At 47.4% G+C, this 15,887-nt stretch overlaps 1 protein-coding gene across 4 annotated transcripts in view; it reads left to right on the forward strand.

The window, feature by feature from the left end:
- The first annotated feature begins 3,547 nt into the window (after positions 1–3,547).
- Positions 3,548–15,887, forward strand: part of FOXG1 (forkhead box G1) — a 51,185-nt gene continuing 38,845 nt past the window's right edge. For 2 of the 4 annotated variants that reach the window (XR_014514322.1, XR_014514323.1), the window contains exons 1-2: positions 3,548–5,869; positions 12,156–12,392. Coding sequence is in view for 2 of the 4 variants with exons in the window: in XM_083453005.1 (XP_083309131.1) it covers positions 4,406–5,845 (1,440 nt within the window). In the remaining 2 variants the exon portion in view is untranslated. The remainder of the gene's footprint in view (positions 5,870–12,155; positions 12,393–15,887) is intronic. The other 2 variants (XM_083453005.1, XM_083453006.1) reach the window with 1 other exon arrangement.

Here is a 15,887-nt window from a genome sequence, read left to right on the forward strand (position 1 = left end):
AATTAATAATTCCTGCTGCATGTTAAACTCTCTGAGCGATGAAAGAAGGAGGGGTGTCTTTATACCTTTTCGACTCATGTATAATAAAGACCAAAATTGGGGCGAGGGAAGGAGTTCTGATCCTTCCTGGTGTTTGCGACTGGGCAGCAGCCAGAGGAGTGATCCTTGGTTTAGCCCAGATTTATCAACCCCTGCACCTGTGACGCGAGGCTTTCCCATTTAGTTGGTGGGTGAGTCTTGGCGTCACAGCCATTCGCCTGCGACTGGCGTGCATGATCAGTGGGAAATAAAACAAGCATTGTAGCATCGCAACCTCAGAGTCGTGGCTGGGGAAAGGGACCTTTGGGAAAGGGCTCCGGCTCTCTTTCCGGAGAGATCCACTAGGCTGGCCACTAGGCTAAGCTGACGAGATTGCTGCTTGTATAGACTTTTGCGCCATTCGACGCCCGATCCAGTGGGCAGTTAAGGATGGCGCACAAATAGTGTAAATTTTTTTGGGAGGGGCGATGGACCTGAATTGAAATCCGACTTCTTGACTTTCATTTTTTCGTGCTGGAGAGGTTGGGGACAGTTGATAGGTCATCTATTTCATGTCCATAATTTGGGAAGAAAAGGGATTTAACTTGTCAAACTTTGACCAAGGAATAACTACTGTGGGCCGGCGGGGGCGTTCTGCTACTGTCTTTGTTTGTTTGCTTTTCTTTTGTGTGTTTTCCCTGCTTCATTTTCACGCCGGATCCCAAGGCAGTGTAAACGCAGCTCTGACCTAAGGAACACCTCGGAGCATTAAATTTTCATCAGGCGTTGTAGTGTTACAATAAACAAACTTTCTCCTTCCGTTCGGTTGCAGAGCAGGGGCTTTGTTGGAGGGGGGGGGGCATTCCATGTTAACAAACAATGCCCACGTCGGGCACTTTGTGTATTAAATGGATCAAAGAGCTTTGATAAGGCACAATGGCCCCGATTGTCAAGACCTGATTGAGTTAATATCATATCAGCAAATTCGACAGCCAAAGGAATCGGTTGCTCCTCTTTGTGTTCCACAACCAGCGCAGATTACAAATTTTAATGATCCGAAAATGTTTGGTATACAAAATCATGCTTATTTCAGTATTAGCAAAAACACAAGAATTTTTGCAACACAAACACCCAGCTGTGTCTATTTTAAAAGCAGTTCAATGACAGCTTGCACTTATGAGCATGCAATCAGCTAATTTCGCTTTTTTCCCCCTTCTGTGTTAATCAACACTTTCCTTCCTGCATATCATATAGTATCGTTGCTCCACATCAGTAAATGTTTACCTAAGCTGTCCTTTCTCCAGAATTCGATTTCAGAAGGGAAAAGGCGATTCAGGGGAAACCGTGGTTTAAAAAAGCACAAGTTGGTTCCATCGTAGTGCTGTATGTTATTGAGCAAATAATATATATTTTGGAAAATGCAATCCCTTACTCCTTTTGGGGGGTTGTTTTGGTTGCTTATAGTCCCTTTCATCTTTCCCACACCTCCCCCAGCCCACTAACAACTGTCTTTTGCGAGGTAGTGTATATAAATGCCAGTGAGGCAAGGTCATTCGAGGTTATCCCAACCCACAAAGGTCACGGCATCTCCCAATTGATAGGGTTGTTCTTACTCCCCCTCCCTCTTAATGTTGGAATCGACCACCACCCCTTTCAAGATATCCGTGGTATGTATATCTTTTTTTAAATCGCAATCACTCTGCATTTGCAACAATGTACGTGGAAAGTACTGATGGTGTGATGTGGATTAAACACAAACTAATGGCACAACTTTGCTTTAAATTTGATCCGGATACTCCCCGCAACGCCCACCCCTGGTGACATTTTGCTCTCTGATTTTTGGTCGTCCCCCCGCACAACTCGTGCAGCAAAAGGCTGCATGTCTCGCGCTTGAAGAATGGAGAGGATTTAATATGGATGAGTAACAATGAATTATCGTCCCCAGGAAATCCTCGCCGAAAGCTCTCCTCTTTCCGTTTCTATTAACTAAAAAAAAAAAGGGGGGGGGGCAAATCGCGGGACAAAAGTAGCCCGTTTATCTCCCACCCCCATCACCTAGCTGGTCTCTTTTTTTCCTCCCCCGCCCCCCAGAAACTCATTCCCACCAAGAATAAAAACATCAAACCCCATATATAAAATGCAAAATAAAAAAGAGAGCAGGAAGATCCCAGAAAAATAAAAACAATAACCGATGCACGGCATTTGCCATGTATTCGTTTCCGTTTCCACTGCGGAAGACAGATCATACATAGTTAGAATTATTTAAACGCATTCTGTGCTCTTGAGGGGGTCCCAAACTGGCTCCTAGCTCGTATTTTAAAAGAAACAACTCACTTCTCGTAAAGCAAGCCCCCGTTGCACAAAGCAGATCTTAGTCCCGGGTAAACCTGCACAGGACCCGTCCACGATGGCGGGAGCCGAGGTTAAGTCGGTCCAATTCCCCCGGTGGGTAAAAAGCGACCGGGAGTCCCTGGAAAGCGGCCCGAGAGCCGAGGCCGCAAAGCCTTATCAGCCGGCCGGTCGCCCGCCCCACCTGGCGCCTTCCCTGCGAGGAAGCATGCACACGACCCCGGGGGCGAGAGGGAGCGCGCGCGAGGATCCGCGGGTGAGAAATCACAGCGCAGCAGAGGCAAGATTCGCGGGTGGGGAGGAGGGCGGGGAGGGTTGTGGGAGGAATGGGGGAGGGGAGGAAACGAAGATCGATTACCTTGGGTGCATTTGCTATTATTATTTTTATTTATGGCCTTTTGACCCCCATCACTGCGGAAATGACACACAAAAACCCAAGGAAATCCCGAAGCGCCCGCCGTTCTCTCTGGACGTCGTTCATCCTCTCTTTCCCTGGCTGTCCGTCCGTCCGTCCTCAGTTCCGCTTCCGAGACAGGCCGACGCCAGGAGGAGCGCAGGGCCTTCCCCGCGCCCTCGCAAGTCCACTCTCCCTCCGGAACCGCCTCCAGGACAGCCGCCTTTGCCCTCGCCCGCCCTGGCTGGCCCTCCCTCTTCCGGTATTTCAGGCGCAAAACAAGCCAAGGAGACCCAACTCGGAACGAAGCCCTCTTGGAAGCAGGAGGCCTTTCCCGCTTCTGCCGCCGCCCTCCCCTCCCTCCACAATCCCAACATCCCATAAAGCGGCTCCCCCGTGAGGAAGAAAATACCACGACGAGCCACTGAAGAAGCCAGAGATGGAGAGAGAGAGGCCTACAAAATCCTGCCTCAGCCAAGGCACCACGGCGGTGGGCTTGCGCAAAGTAGTGCCTCTTTCCCCCTCAGCCACCATTTCCTCTTCCCTCCTCTCTCTCTCTCCGCTCCCCTGACAGGAAATAAAAATAAATAAATATTTTTAAAAAGAAAGCGTGTGAGAAAAGATCTCTATCACACCCAGCCATACATAGACACCTATAGACACAGACATATATATATATATATATACATACATACACACAGAGACATATATATATATATATATATGGAGAGAGTGGTTTTTATGAGGAAACTGGTGTGTGTGGATTTGGGGGTGGGGTGTTGCCAAGGAAAAGGAGGGGGAGGGGGGATTCAGAGGAGGGGAAAAGGTAACCTGCCGCGGTGATGCGCCTGCCCCCTTTGGTATCCCTGCGCTGCCGTCAGGGCTGCGAAAGGGTGAAAGGGAGGCGGCGAAGGAGAGAAAGCGCGAGGGGAAGAGGAGGAGAAAGCGCGCCGCCGATTGGCCGGCCGCAGGGGAGACGTTCCTGTACGCCGCGCTCTCTGATTGGGCGGCCGGTGGGAAAGGTTAAACCAAAAATTTTTTTACAGCCCTAGTGTGTGTCTGTAGCTCTGAAATTAATTGTAGCTAAAGCTGTCTCGGCTGCTCTGATCCACAGCCCCGGCTGCCGGTTTCCCCCCCGCCCTCCCTTGCTCGGGTGGACTAGGGGGGCTCCAGGCACCATGAAGTAGTTTTGGACAGAGGGGACTCGGGGTTCCGTTTTTTTCAAGGGGGGCGACCATCTTTTCCTCCCCTTTGGAAAGCCCCCCTTTTACCCTTTCTTTTTCCTCGAGGGGGGGAAGCCTTTCCGCGCCCCCCTTTCCTCCCCCACCCGCCCGTTGCCTTGGCTTTCCTTGCCTGGCTGCTGGGTCCCTCATCTCTTTTTTCCTTTCCTTTTCCCCGGCTGCTCCTGCGTCCTTGCTACATGCCTTGCCAAGCACGGGAGCTAGTGGTGCAAGTGCCTGGCTGCTGCTGCTACTCCCGCTGCCTCGCTCCTTCTCCTGCTGCTGCTGCCCATCGCTGCTCCTCAGCATCCTCCAGCCTTCCTGGACGGACCGAGCAGCGCCCCCCATCATCACCACCAGCGCCTGCGGCCACCACCACCTCTTCCTGCCGGCTGTGCAACTTTCCCCCTCCGCCTAGAGTGTGATGTTGGACATGGGCGATAGGAAGGAAGTGAAAATGCTGCCCAAGTCGTCCTTCAGCATCAACAGCCTGGTCCCCGAAGCCGTCCAGAGCGACAACAACCACAGCCACCACCACCACAACAACCACCACCCGCACCACCACCACCATCACCACCACCACCACCACCATCACGGCCAGCAGCAGCAGCAGCCGCCCCAGAGGGCGACCCCGGATGAGGACGACGAGGAGGAAGAGAAGAACCAGCTCCTGCTGCAGCCCCCCGGGGTGGGGGTCGGCGTGGCGGCCGCCGCCGCCGCCTCTGGCGCCGCCGCCGCCTCTGGCCCCATGGAGGTGTCCAAGGGGGACCTCTTGGGCGGCAAAGGGGAGCCCGGCTCGGCAGGCGAGCTGGACGACAACAAGGAGAAAGGAGCGGCGTCCGAGGAGAAAAAGGGCCCGTCGGAAGGGGCCAAGGACGGCGGCAGCGACGGCGGGGGCAAGGAAGGCGAGAAGAAGAACGGCAAGTACGAGAAGCCGCCGTTCAGCTATAACGCGCTCATCATGATGGCCATCCGGCAGAGCCCGGAGAAGCGCCTGACCCTCAACGGCATCTACGAGTTCATCATGAAGAACTTCCCTTACTACCGGGAGAACAAGCAGGGCTGGCAGAACTCCATCCGCCACAACCTCTCCCTCAATAAGTGCTTCGTCAAGGTGCCCCGGCACTACGACGACCCTGGCAAAGGCAACTACTGGATGTTAGACCCTTCCAGCGACGACGTCTTCATCGGAGGCACCACGGGCAAGCTCCGGCGGCGCTCCACCACCTCGCGGGCCAAGCTGGCCTTCAAGCGGGGCGCCCGCCTCACCTCCACCGGCCTGACCTTCATGGACAGGGCGGGCTCCTTGTACTGGCCCATGTCGCCTTTCCTGTCCCTCCACCACCCGCGGGCCAGCAGCACTTTGAGCTACAACGGGACCACGTCGGCTTACCCCAGCCACCCCATGCCCTACAGCTCCGTCTTGACTCAGAACTCCTTGGGAAACAACCACTCCTTTTCCACGTCCAACGGCCTGAGCGTGGATAGACTCGTCAACGGCGAGATCCCCTACGCCACCCACCACCTCACGGCCGCTGCGCTGGCCGCCTCGGTGCCCTGCGGCTTGTCGGTGCCCTGCTCCGGCACCTATTCCCTCAACCCCTGCTCCGTCAACCTTCTGGCGGCGGGACAGACCAGTTACTTTTTCCCTCACGTCCCGCACCCGTCCATGACTTCGCAGAGCAGCACCTCGATGACGGGGCGGGCCGCCTCGTCGTCCACTTCGCCGCAGGCGCCCTCCACTCTCCCCTGCGAGTCCCTCAGACCGTCCTTGCCCAGTTTTACCACGGGACTGTCGGGTGGACTTTCTGATTATTTCACACATCAAAATCAGGGTTCTTCCTCCAACCCGTTAATACATTAACCTCCAAGGGGAAGTCAAGAGACTGTAAGTGAACATTTTACACACCTTTACCTTGTAAATGCTAATGGAGCGAGAGAGCGAGAGCGAGAGCGAGAGAACGAGCGAGCGAGCGAGAGACTTAAAAAATGAGCAAAACAGAAAGGAGAAAAAAAAAAAATACTCACCCAGGAAAAAAAAAAGTCCAGGTATTTTTTATTAAGTTTCTTCCCCCATACCCTCTAACCCCCATTTTCTGTACGTTTGTTCAAGTCTTTAGGGTCGTTTCTTATTCCAACCAAGCGAGGCGAGTCAGCAAATGTGCAAAAATAATAATAATGATAATAAAATCAGAAGGATACATTGTAGACGATGCAGTTTTGGGAAGGGTTTAAATAAATAAATAATATTAATAATAAGATAGTAGAAGGTATATCTAAACTAGTGACTGCTTTTTTGGCCGTTTGGACTCCGCTTTGACACCGGTGTGTTGGGGTTGTTGTTTTTTCCCTCCTCACGCCGACCCACCAGATTTTCCATGTTTGCAGTATTATAAGTTATCATGGATGTGATGGTGGGTGCAGACCATGAGAGTAAAATTAAAATTTAATCATGATGATAATAAATTGATGAACGCCACGATGCAAAGTGTCATTTGCGTGGTGGAAGCAGAACAATTAGGCAGAGAAACTCAATAATTGCATTTTGGCCCTGGATTCTTTTGTTCTCTACTCCCTCCCCTTTTAAAAAAGAGCCAATTTTCTCCCCCCCTCCCTTTTTTGTTTTCCTTTTGTTTACTTTTAGACCAAAGATTGGGTTTTTAGAAAATGCACTCAGTGTACGAAATGTTTTTTTTAAAAAATAAAATAAAATACAGCAAATCAGAACAAGAAGGATATCATTTCAGTTTTGCAGCACTGCCCGTTCAAATGAATCCGAGGGGACAAAAATTCATGAATTGCCTTCAGTTTGTGTTGTGTATATTTTGATGTATGTGGTCACTAACAGGTCACCTTTATTTTTTTTTAAATGTAGTGAAATGTTAATACCTATTGTACTTATAGGTAAACCTTGCAAATATGTAACCTGTGTTGCGCAAATGCCGCATAAATTTGAGTGATTGTTAATGTCGTCTTAAAAAAAAAAAATCTTGATTGTGATACTGTGGTCATATGCCCGTGTTTGTCACTTACAAAAAAAATGTTTACTATGAACACACAGAAATAAAAAATAGGCTAAATTCATATATACTCGATAGTTTTTTTGTCTTTTTTAAATAAAGAAGTTTTAGCATCCAAAGTACTTTTAAAACAATAGGAAACTGAAGCTGACCTATAATGTTAGGCCCCACCTCTCAATTGCTCCATCTGCCACAATATCCGAGAGCAAATCTGGAGTTTAATGTTTAAGAGAACTGAAGAACTTCCCCTTTAGTTCCGCTTTCAGAATCTGACCCAATAAGAATAAAATACTCGTAGGTGTGTGAGTGTGGTGTTTTTTTTAAAATGGAAAATTTGGCACATGTTGCCTTGAAAACATACTTGATTACTGTTCTACGAGGGAGGGTTTTCGATGGTTTGTGTTGTGGTCTTTTGCGTTTGAGGGGCTAGTGGTGTAGCAATGCTGGGTTATTATTTAACAACAACCTTTACATGGTCATTTGAATGCGTGCAAGCTTGCATTCCACTCCTGGCCGTTTGCATTTCCCTATTTCAAAGAGTCCAACAAAGCACACTGCCTTGGAAGCCCTTGACTTTTAAGAGCCTCATTCCTAAACGTATTTGCCCGAAAGTAAGTGCAACGGCCAGGCCTACATCCGAGTAAACGTGTTTTGGATGGGGCTGTGAGTTTCAGGAGTGGGGTGGCGGGTAGGAAGACGGCCTTCCCTCCCTCTTTCTTTTCTATGTGCTTGTGAATGTGTGCCTAAGTTACGGGTGTTCTGCGTGTGCGTAGCTCCACAAACAGCTCTCGCTGCTTCATTTTCTTGTGTTTTCAAAAGCGGGGGGCTGCTTGCCTTATATATATATATATATATATATATATATATATATATATATATATATATTCCTGGAAAAAGTATATTTGTCGTCCCCCCTTCCATTTAAAAATGAACTGCACTCGCGTGCGCCCAAGTTTTGATGGAAGGAATCGCTGGAGGAAATGAAGGGTAGGGAAGAAATACAGCAATGATGTCATGGGTTCTGAGGTGATGTGCAGAATTTGCCCTTTGACGAAGTGCACTGCACTGGAAAATATATATATATATATATATATATGATAGAAGGATAGATAGAGATAGAGTTCTACTGAAGCCCAAGTGTCTGTTTGACGTAAGGAGCTTAAGTTTTTTTTACTGCCTGGCCGTTCCGTTTGCTTTTCGCTTTGGGCTGAAGGGGTGGCGTGGCAGCGAGGGCTGGGGTTTTTTTTGGTGTGTGTTTTTTTAAGGCATCCGGTTTGGGGAAGAATTTCGGGAGAAGGAGGGCAGCGATTCTTGCCAATCGCTTCAGAAAACCCGGTGCAGAGGGTTTCTCGGCTAATTGGATCCCGCAGCGAGTCCTTAGAGGACAAGTTGTTCATTTGTTACAATTGTGTAGTCGGCAAGGGGTTCGGCAGTAATGCAATAAGCCGGCTCCCTGCTCACAATGGGGGGATGAAAAATAATCTCTTTGCTGGAGATGCTATCGCCAAACGCTTTAAAGAGGATCTCTCTCTCTCTGTTTCTCAAAAAGGAGTTCTCCTCCCCCCAGAAGGAAAAAGGAGAGAGCGAGAGGAACCAGGAGATACTTTAGGCGACGGATAGGAGAAAATGTTGACATGCTGGGAAACAAGGGGGAGGTAGGGGGTTGCTGAAGAGTTGATGTTCTTCACGAAGGAAAGAGGGATGGAGTGATTAAGGAGTAGAATTAGGGGTGTATGTGAGTGTAGGGGAAACCTAGCCACCCCCAAGTTCTCCTAACTCTGTAAAGAAAGTGACTTGGCTGGGGTGGAAATCGCAAAGGACGCTCTCTTGACGTGCCTGACTCCAGCCTCGGGTTATGGGGAATCGTTTGCAAAGACGGAAATCACAGAAATGTTGGGCGACAATTAAAAAACCAAATATCCTGAGGTTAAAAAAAAGAGAGGGTGTTTTTTTTTGGGGGGGGGGAGTTGCAGGAACAGGTAATTCTGAAGACTTCCGGTAGTAATATTATTATTATTATTATTAATAATAATAATAATAATAATAATAATCTGTGCCGATTCCAACATGGAGTCTGTATCCTTTGCCAAAGCCGAGCAAACGAGGAGAGGCGTCTGGTGGTGCAGCTGACAAAGGGGCCGATGTATTATTTAACACTTGCCATGGGTTGCATATTGTGGGGAATCCAGCAGCAGGAATTAAACCTGCTATTTGCAGTGGCACTGGCAAAACAAAAAAACAAAAAAGACGGGCGGGGGAGGAATCCAAACTCTGACCCGATCCTGCATTGGAAGTGTGTAGAAGTGGGGACAGCAGGGGGCTTGGTGATGGCATATGGTAGGTTCCAGATTTGCAAGCCTAATAGAAGGTATAGGGGTTCCCCACACCCCCTCAATAAGCCTTAACTAGCTAAACTTGATGCATGGTCATTCCTGAAGAAAATAGGTTGTGTGTGTCTCGCTGTGTGTGAAAGTGTGTGTCTGCGTAAGTTCCCCCTCGTAGGTGTAAACAGGCACTTGGCGTTTGCAACTCCGGGTTTCTGTCACGGGCTGGCTGCACCTTGAGGCGCTCAGGTGATTCCTCCTCACTTTTTTTTTTTTTTTTACTCCAGGTGGAGGAAGGGAGGGTCACGGCAGAAGAGAAGAGGCGTCTCCTCTGATCTGCCAACTCCCGAGATTGCCTTTTGTTTTGATTACGGGGTTGTAGACCGCTTCGGGTGCCATCGCGAGACCTAGGGTGTGTGTATGTGTGCGTGCTGTATATAAATCGGAAAGAGAGCAAGGCAGAGAAATAGCTTTCCTGGAGTTATATCATCCAGGCGTGCATTTATTTACTTTTACCTGGAAAGGCGGCGCTTCTTTTTGTTCTGTTTTTCCGGATCAATCGCTACAATGACCATTCAGGTCCTCCTGTACATATGTTAGCGTGTATCCCAAAGCCATCAATACTCTGGCCCTCAACTTTTCATTTCATTTACTTCTGTCTCTCAGCAGATGGGCCACACCATTTTGCTTTCTCATGCACTTCTCCTGGTTTGCCAAGGAACTGAATGCTTGATGGTCACCACTTCAAGGTCTGGACATTACTTCCTTAAAGTTTTCACTTGTGAAATCCTGACGGATTGATTACTATCACTCCATCTTCCTGTCCGAATAATAATAATAATAATAATAATAATAATAATAATAGATATCCAACAAAGTCATACTTAGAGTAGACCCACTGAAATCAACCGACTTAAGTTACATTGAGTATAGCTAACGTTGGATATCACCCAGTGATAATATCCTGGCGCTCTAGGCAACTTTTAAATTTAGCGTTTCTATATCCTTCAAGGCATGTTGGTGGAAAATACACTTTTTTTTCACCCCAGTTGTATGTTTGGGTTTTTTTTAATTAAAAAAAACATTTATTCGTCGGTGGTTCTTTGGTTTAAATTTTGGGACTGTTTAAACTCTGAAAGGGAACGAGGGGTGGTAACAAATACGCCAGCCTATAAAGGAAATATTGCATCGTAAAAGAACTCAGTAACAATATATTCCACGGACATATTTAATTTATTGGAATAAATTATACAATAATAATAATAATAATAATAATAATAATAATAATAATAATAATTCAAACGCCGTTCATATCTAAAATTCTCCCTAGAAAGTTCTTTTAAGGACATTTTTACTTGCGCACCGAAAACAGAGAGGCTCTCTTCTCGCTATCAAAATAATCATAATAAAACATTAGGCTTGGCCTGTCAGAAAGAGATCTGATTTGGCCCTAGAGAAAGAAGGGTGCCGGAGAGCGGCGTTCTGAGGCCTTGGGACTCAGGCAAGCACGCTTTTCCTGGGGCTGATCGCATCGCACCGTCTGCATCAAACACGGTGGAGCTCAAAGCTGTCCATGAGAGATTGATATAGATTTTCGAGGAACCCTCCCATTTTGTTTTAGTCTGAGAATCTGTGCTCTTGTTCAACCTTTATGGGATTGTAATTGCCGAAATTGACCTTCAGATGCCCCCTTTCCTCCTCCTTCTTTTTTTTTTTTTTGTTAATAGTGAGCTTCGGTAACTTTAATCCACTCCTTTGTCAAACAGAACTCACCTGGCGTTTACACTGGAGCTATCTGAGTAGGGGAGGAAGTTTAGGACAGGAAATTCCACGCTATGTCACACCAGCCCTGTCGTTTGCGCCAGGACAGGAATATAACTAGGATTCCCTTTTCTTTCCCTTCATTTTTTCTAAAATGATGAACTTCTCATATTCGTGGATCTATTTGCATGTGAATGAAGGCATTCCCCCCGCTGTATATTTCTGCAGTGGCTCCTGGGGTAGGTTCCCGTGCCTTAAGCTCAGCTCCTCTAGATTGGAGGCTGTGATGTCCTCGTATGGTGAAGGCGACTTGGTGCGGAAGCCATGGAAGATCCAGCGAGATGTTCTCCAGCCAGAGGCCCGTTCGGTTCAGGTGGTGGTGGTGGTTATGGGGGTGGGGAAGAGGGTCTAGTGCAGGAGGCCTCTGCGGTGGGATCCCAGCGTCAAAAAAAGTGGCGGAGCTCTTGGGTTAGCCAGAGGTGAAGGTGAAGATCATTAGAGGGTGTTTTTTTAGGGTTGGCTGGCTGTGGCTCTTTTGGCTGGCTTTGGGTGATCGTGCCCAGAGGGCGGAGTTGCTGCGATTTCCTACCTCTCAGCGGAGAACCTGCCCTCTCGACTCCACGGCAGAAGGACGGGACCTTCTGGGAAGGAAAACAGCTGGACGAAGGATCTCAGTGAGCTATCCTGGCAGCAGTAGCAGCAGCAAGCAGCAGCAGGGTAGGTGAAGTTCAAGCCAGCCAGCCCCCATTCCGCCTTCTCCCTAAGGGGGGTGAGGGGTTCAGGAGAAGAGAGATGGGAAAGCTTCTGTCTATATCCATTCTTCGGCCTTCACCCGGGAAAAATAAATAAATCAAATATTATGAATTCTCTCTCCCTATCTACCTCCATTTCGATCTGTAAATTTGGACCGGCCAAGAATTGGATCGTCTTTTCTACACCGCACAATCCCCCACAATAGCAACCCCCCCCCCCTTTTCTATTCGTTCTTCTTCAGTTTTATTTATTTGTTATTTTAAGAGTCATGACCTGGGTAAAATGTATCCTGCTTTCTTCCATTGAAACACTGTAGACCTTTGACAACTGGCGAGAAGGAAGACTTTGCCTGCTTTTCAAAGGGGGAGACTCGAGCGACAAAGAGCCAAGGTGACGAAAAGCCAAGACGATTGCGCCGCTGAGAGAGCCTTTGTTTGCCTTTTGAAGCGGGTGGGAAGAATTACCTGCGGCGGAAAGGAAGAAGGAGCCCAAGGAATCCGACCTGCTTGGTCGCCGCCGCCGCCGCCTTCTTCCTTCGGCCCTTTTCGAACTGGTGAGTGCACCTTTGCTCTCTCCTAAACTTCACCGAGCGCTGTTTACATTACTTTTGGGGTTGCTGCTTGTTTTAATTGCCAGTTTCTCTTTCTTTCATTCATTTGTCTAAACACAGATTCACGATTTAGAAAGAGAAGGGTTTTTTTAAAAGGAGTTTTTTTTGCAATTTCTGTCTCTCTCTCCCCCCCCCCCCACCTTTTTGCTTTAATTTTAATGCGATACCGTGTTCAGGTGTCACATGTGCCTAAATAATTGTGGGTTTCCTAAATACATATGGATAGGACCCAGCCAAACTTTAGAACCCTTTAAGGCCCATTGATCGCTCCAGCATGAATGCTTCCGCCTCCCATTGAAGACAATGAGATATTAAGTTCCTACATTTGGTTTGAAAGCGCCTGTGGTCTCTCTCTCTCTCTCTCTCTCTCTCTCTCTGTATATATACATCTGTGTGTATCTATCTATGCAGATAATTTTATTATTATTATTATTTTAATGAGGTTTTCTCAAGACAGCTTCCTTGTCTGCACCGCTTTCATTATGCAAAACCCTTTACTATCAGTGCAATCCTATGCAGATTAACTCATAAATAAATTGAACTACATCAGTCGCTCTCCTTAGGAAGCGTGCTCAGAATTGTCCAGTGGCTCCCTATTTCATATTTAAGATAAAGAAAAAGTGTCGCCAGCAACATTTAAGAAAGGAAAAGCGATTTATGTAAAGGTTGAAAAAAAAATAAGGAAAGGGATTATTATTCCTGGATATTGTACTGAGATGAGAAATTAACTGGAGTACTACAAGATAAACTTTTGAAACGGCTCTGGTGTCAAATTTCGGCGTGCTCCTCGTTAAGTGCTTCCATGCAGTTTCAGGACTTATTTGTGCTAGAAACTTTTCAGTCTTCCACACGAGCCCAATCCAGCCAAAGTGAAGCATCCCAAAATCGTTTGGCTGTCGGTTCGGGAGACTCGTTCGCGTGCTTTCAATTCTTTCCCAAGCAAAATCACTGAGCTTCAAGCTTAATTTTAGCTGGATCGCGCGGCCCATATTTTCTTTGAAGGAGACCCTCATAAGTCGATGGAGTGAACGTCCAGTAAAGGCTGCCACTCCAAGTCTTGTGTATTTAACTCCTAGGGACAGATATGAGACTTCTGTGTCGCTCGTACTGGAAGGAACGAAGGGACGCTTGAGACGCAGTTTTCCTACGCATGCTTATTTGAGAACAGGATCCATTTAGGAATGGGCCTAAGGCTGAAATCTTACGCACACTTTCCTGGGCACACTTTCTTACGCACACTTTCCCTAGGAGTCCCGCTAGACATGATGGAGATTTCAAGCTTCCATGTTAAAGAATTGCAGTGGGCGAGATATCCGTGTTTGCCTACATTTCGTTCAGTGAGGCTGACTCCCACATAAATTGGTACAGCATCGCAGCCTTAACTGGGTGTGGATCGTGAAATCGACTTAACTTTTGATCCCCTCCCAGGTTTTATCTTTTTAAAAATAGTGATGTGATGCGTCTATGCTGGACTGTTATGTTCAGTGCTGCCTTTTTGGGGGGAGGGTTTTTCTTTTCTTTTTAAATCTTCTTAATGGTTAAAGTTGACCCGCTGGGAAGGGGGAACAGAAGAACAATGCAGCGTGCGCCACACTGTAAATTATCTTTCCCCCCTAATTCCCCTGTTCCTGTAATTTGTAATCTCAAGAAAATAATTAATTGTTAATACACCAATTTGAGTTACCCAAACGCAGGGAAGATAAAAACACCTGCTGAACGCAATCAGAGCCAACGGTAATGAAGTACTGAGAGGTTTATCTCCCCTTGCAGGAAATGGAAAGAGGGTGAAGTTCATTCTCCCTCCCTCCAAAGGCAATTTATATACAATGAAATTAGTAGTCAGGAGAGAGAATGGATCTACCGGTGACAGTTTTTAAGAAACCTGCCTATGGGATAAATGGGTCAATTTAGATTTTGAAGCGACTAAGAAAGAAAGAAAGAAAGAAAGAGAGTCTGAAATGCTGTTTTGGTTACTTAATTTTTCTCCATGGATACGGCACTGTTTCACCTTCCGCCTCTGTCGTGCAATGCTTGCTTACAGCTGATTGACAGAAATAGTCCCTAAGTTTAGGGAGATGAACTGGAGGTTGCTCTGGTTTGAGGAACGCGTGGAATGTGGGCATATGGGCAACGTTAAGGTTTATTAAGTGTGTTTATGCAATAGGATTTATGCCTCTGCTGTTCTTTAAACTGCAGGGCGAGGGCGCTATTGCCAAGCGCAAGAAACCAAGAGCTCAGTGTTCCCTCCTCTGGCACACATGTTCGAATTTCAGGTGCCTAGAAAATTTGACTGCCATATAGATACATAAGCTTCACCTTCAGTGTGTGTGAGTGCATGGGTGGGTGGATGGCTGGATAGATAGATAGACAGACAGATAGACACTGATTCGGATCTCTCAGTGTTACTCTTCTAGTGGTAAATTTAAAATTTCTTTCCTCCCTTGTCATTACTGCAAAGGGGAATCTAATTCAGGCCATCTGCCCCGGCCCCAGGCTCCATAGCTTATGGTGTGGAAGGAAAGAACATTAAAGCCCATGGAAATCTCTTCCCCCATCCGAATGTACTGAAGCCAAGAGCTTCACCTCTCACCTTCAATTGACAACCTTGCCTACACGCTATACTTTCAAAGCACATTCGAAGCACCTTTCTCCCTCAAGTAATTCTGGGCACTGTAGTTTCTTGAAGGTTGTCGGGAACTGTAAGTCTGTGAAAGGCGAGCTACAGTTCCCAGGATTCTCCGAGGGCGAGGACGTGCTTCAGATGTGCCTTAAAGGTACAGTGTCGGTGTCGCTGAGCTCAGGCGCGGCACTTCGTGGCAAACCACCACAGGGCACGTCGGCAGCAGCGGACAGAGGCGCTTGCACTGAGAAGCACCGGCATCTAAGCAAGCCCCGTTCCCTGCTACTGTCGCCGCCGCCGCTTGTTGATGCTGTTTTTGTTTATCCCCAACCACTTCGGCTTCACCGCGGATCACCCTGTAAGACAGTTTGGGCCTCTGTGCCCTCCCACAGCAAAGGCGATCTAAAGCTTTGTGGGAGGTTTGTGTGGCGTTTCCATGACAACAACGTGAGAACAGGTTACACAAACTCAGCCGCCGCCGCCACCACCTTCCGGTGGGGAGCAAAGAGCAACCAACCAGAGGCGGGGAGGGAAAGCAATAATGAGAATTAAAAAAAAAAAAGTTACTGTAATTTATCGCACGGTGCAAATCAATTCACATCCCCTAATTTTAGTTTAAGCTGCTTTCCAAAGCACCGATCACCACTAGTAACCCATTTGCAAATATTATGGGAGAAGATTGCCTCCATATATATATATATATATAGAGAGAGAGAGAGAGAGAGAGAGCGCTAGTTTTCTGGACGTGTTCAAATAAGGCACATTTCTACCACAGCTCTTAGGTGCGTTTCTCGACTGTCTCGAATCTGGTTTTTAAT

The sequence above is a fragment of the Podarcis tiliguerta genome, assembly GCF_965153285.1.
Source record: "Podarcis tiliguerta genome assembly, chromosome: 1".
Classification (NCBI taxonomy): Eukaryota; Metazoa; Chordata; class Lepidosauria; order Squamata; family Lacertidae; genus Podarcis; species Podarcis tiliguerta.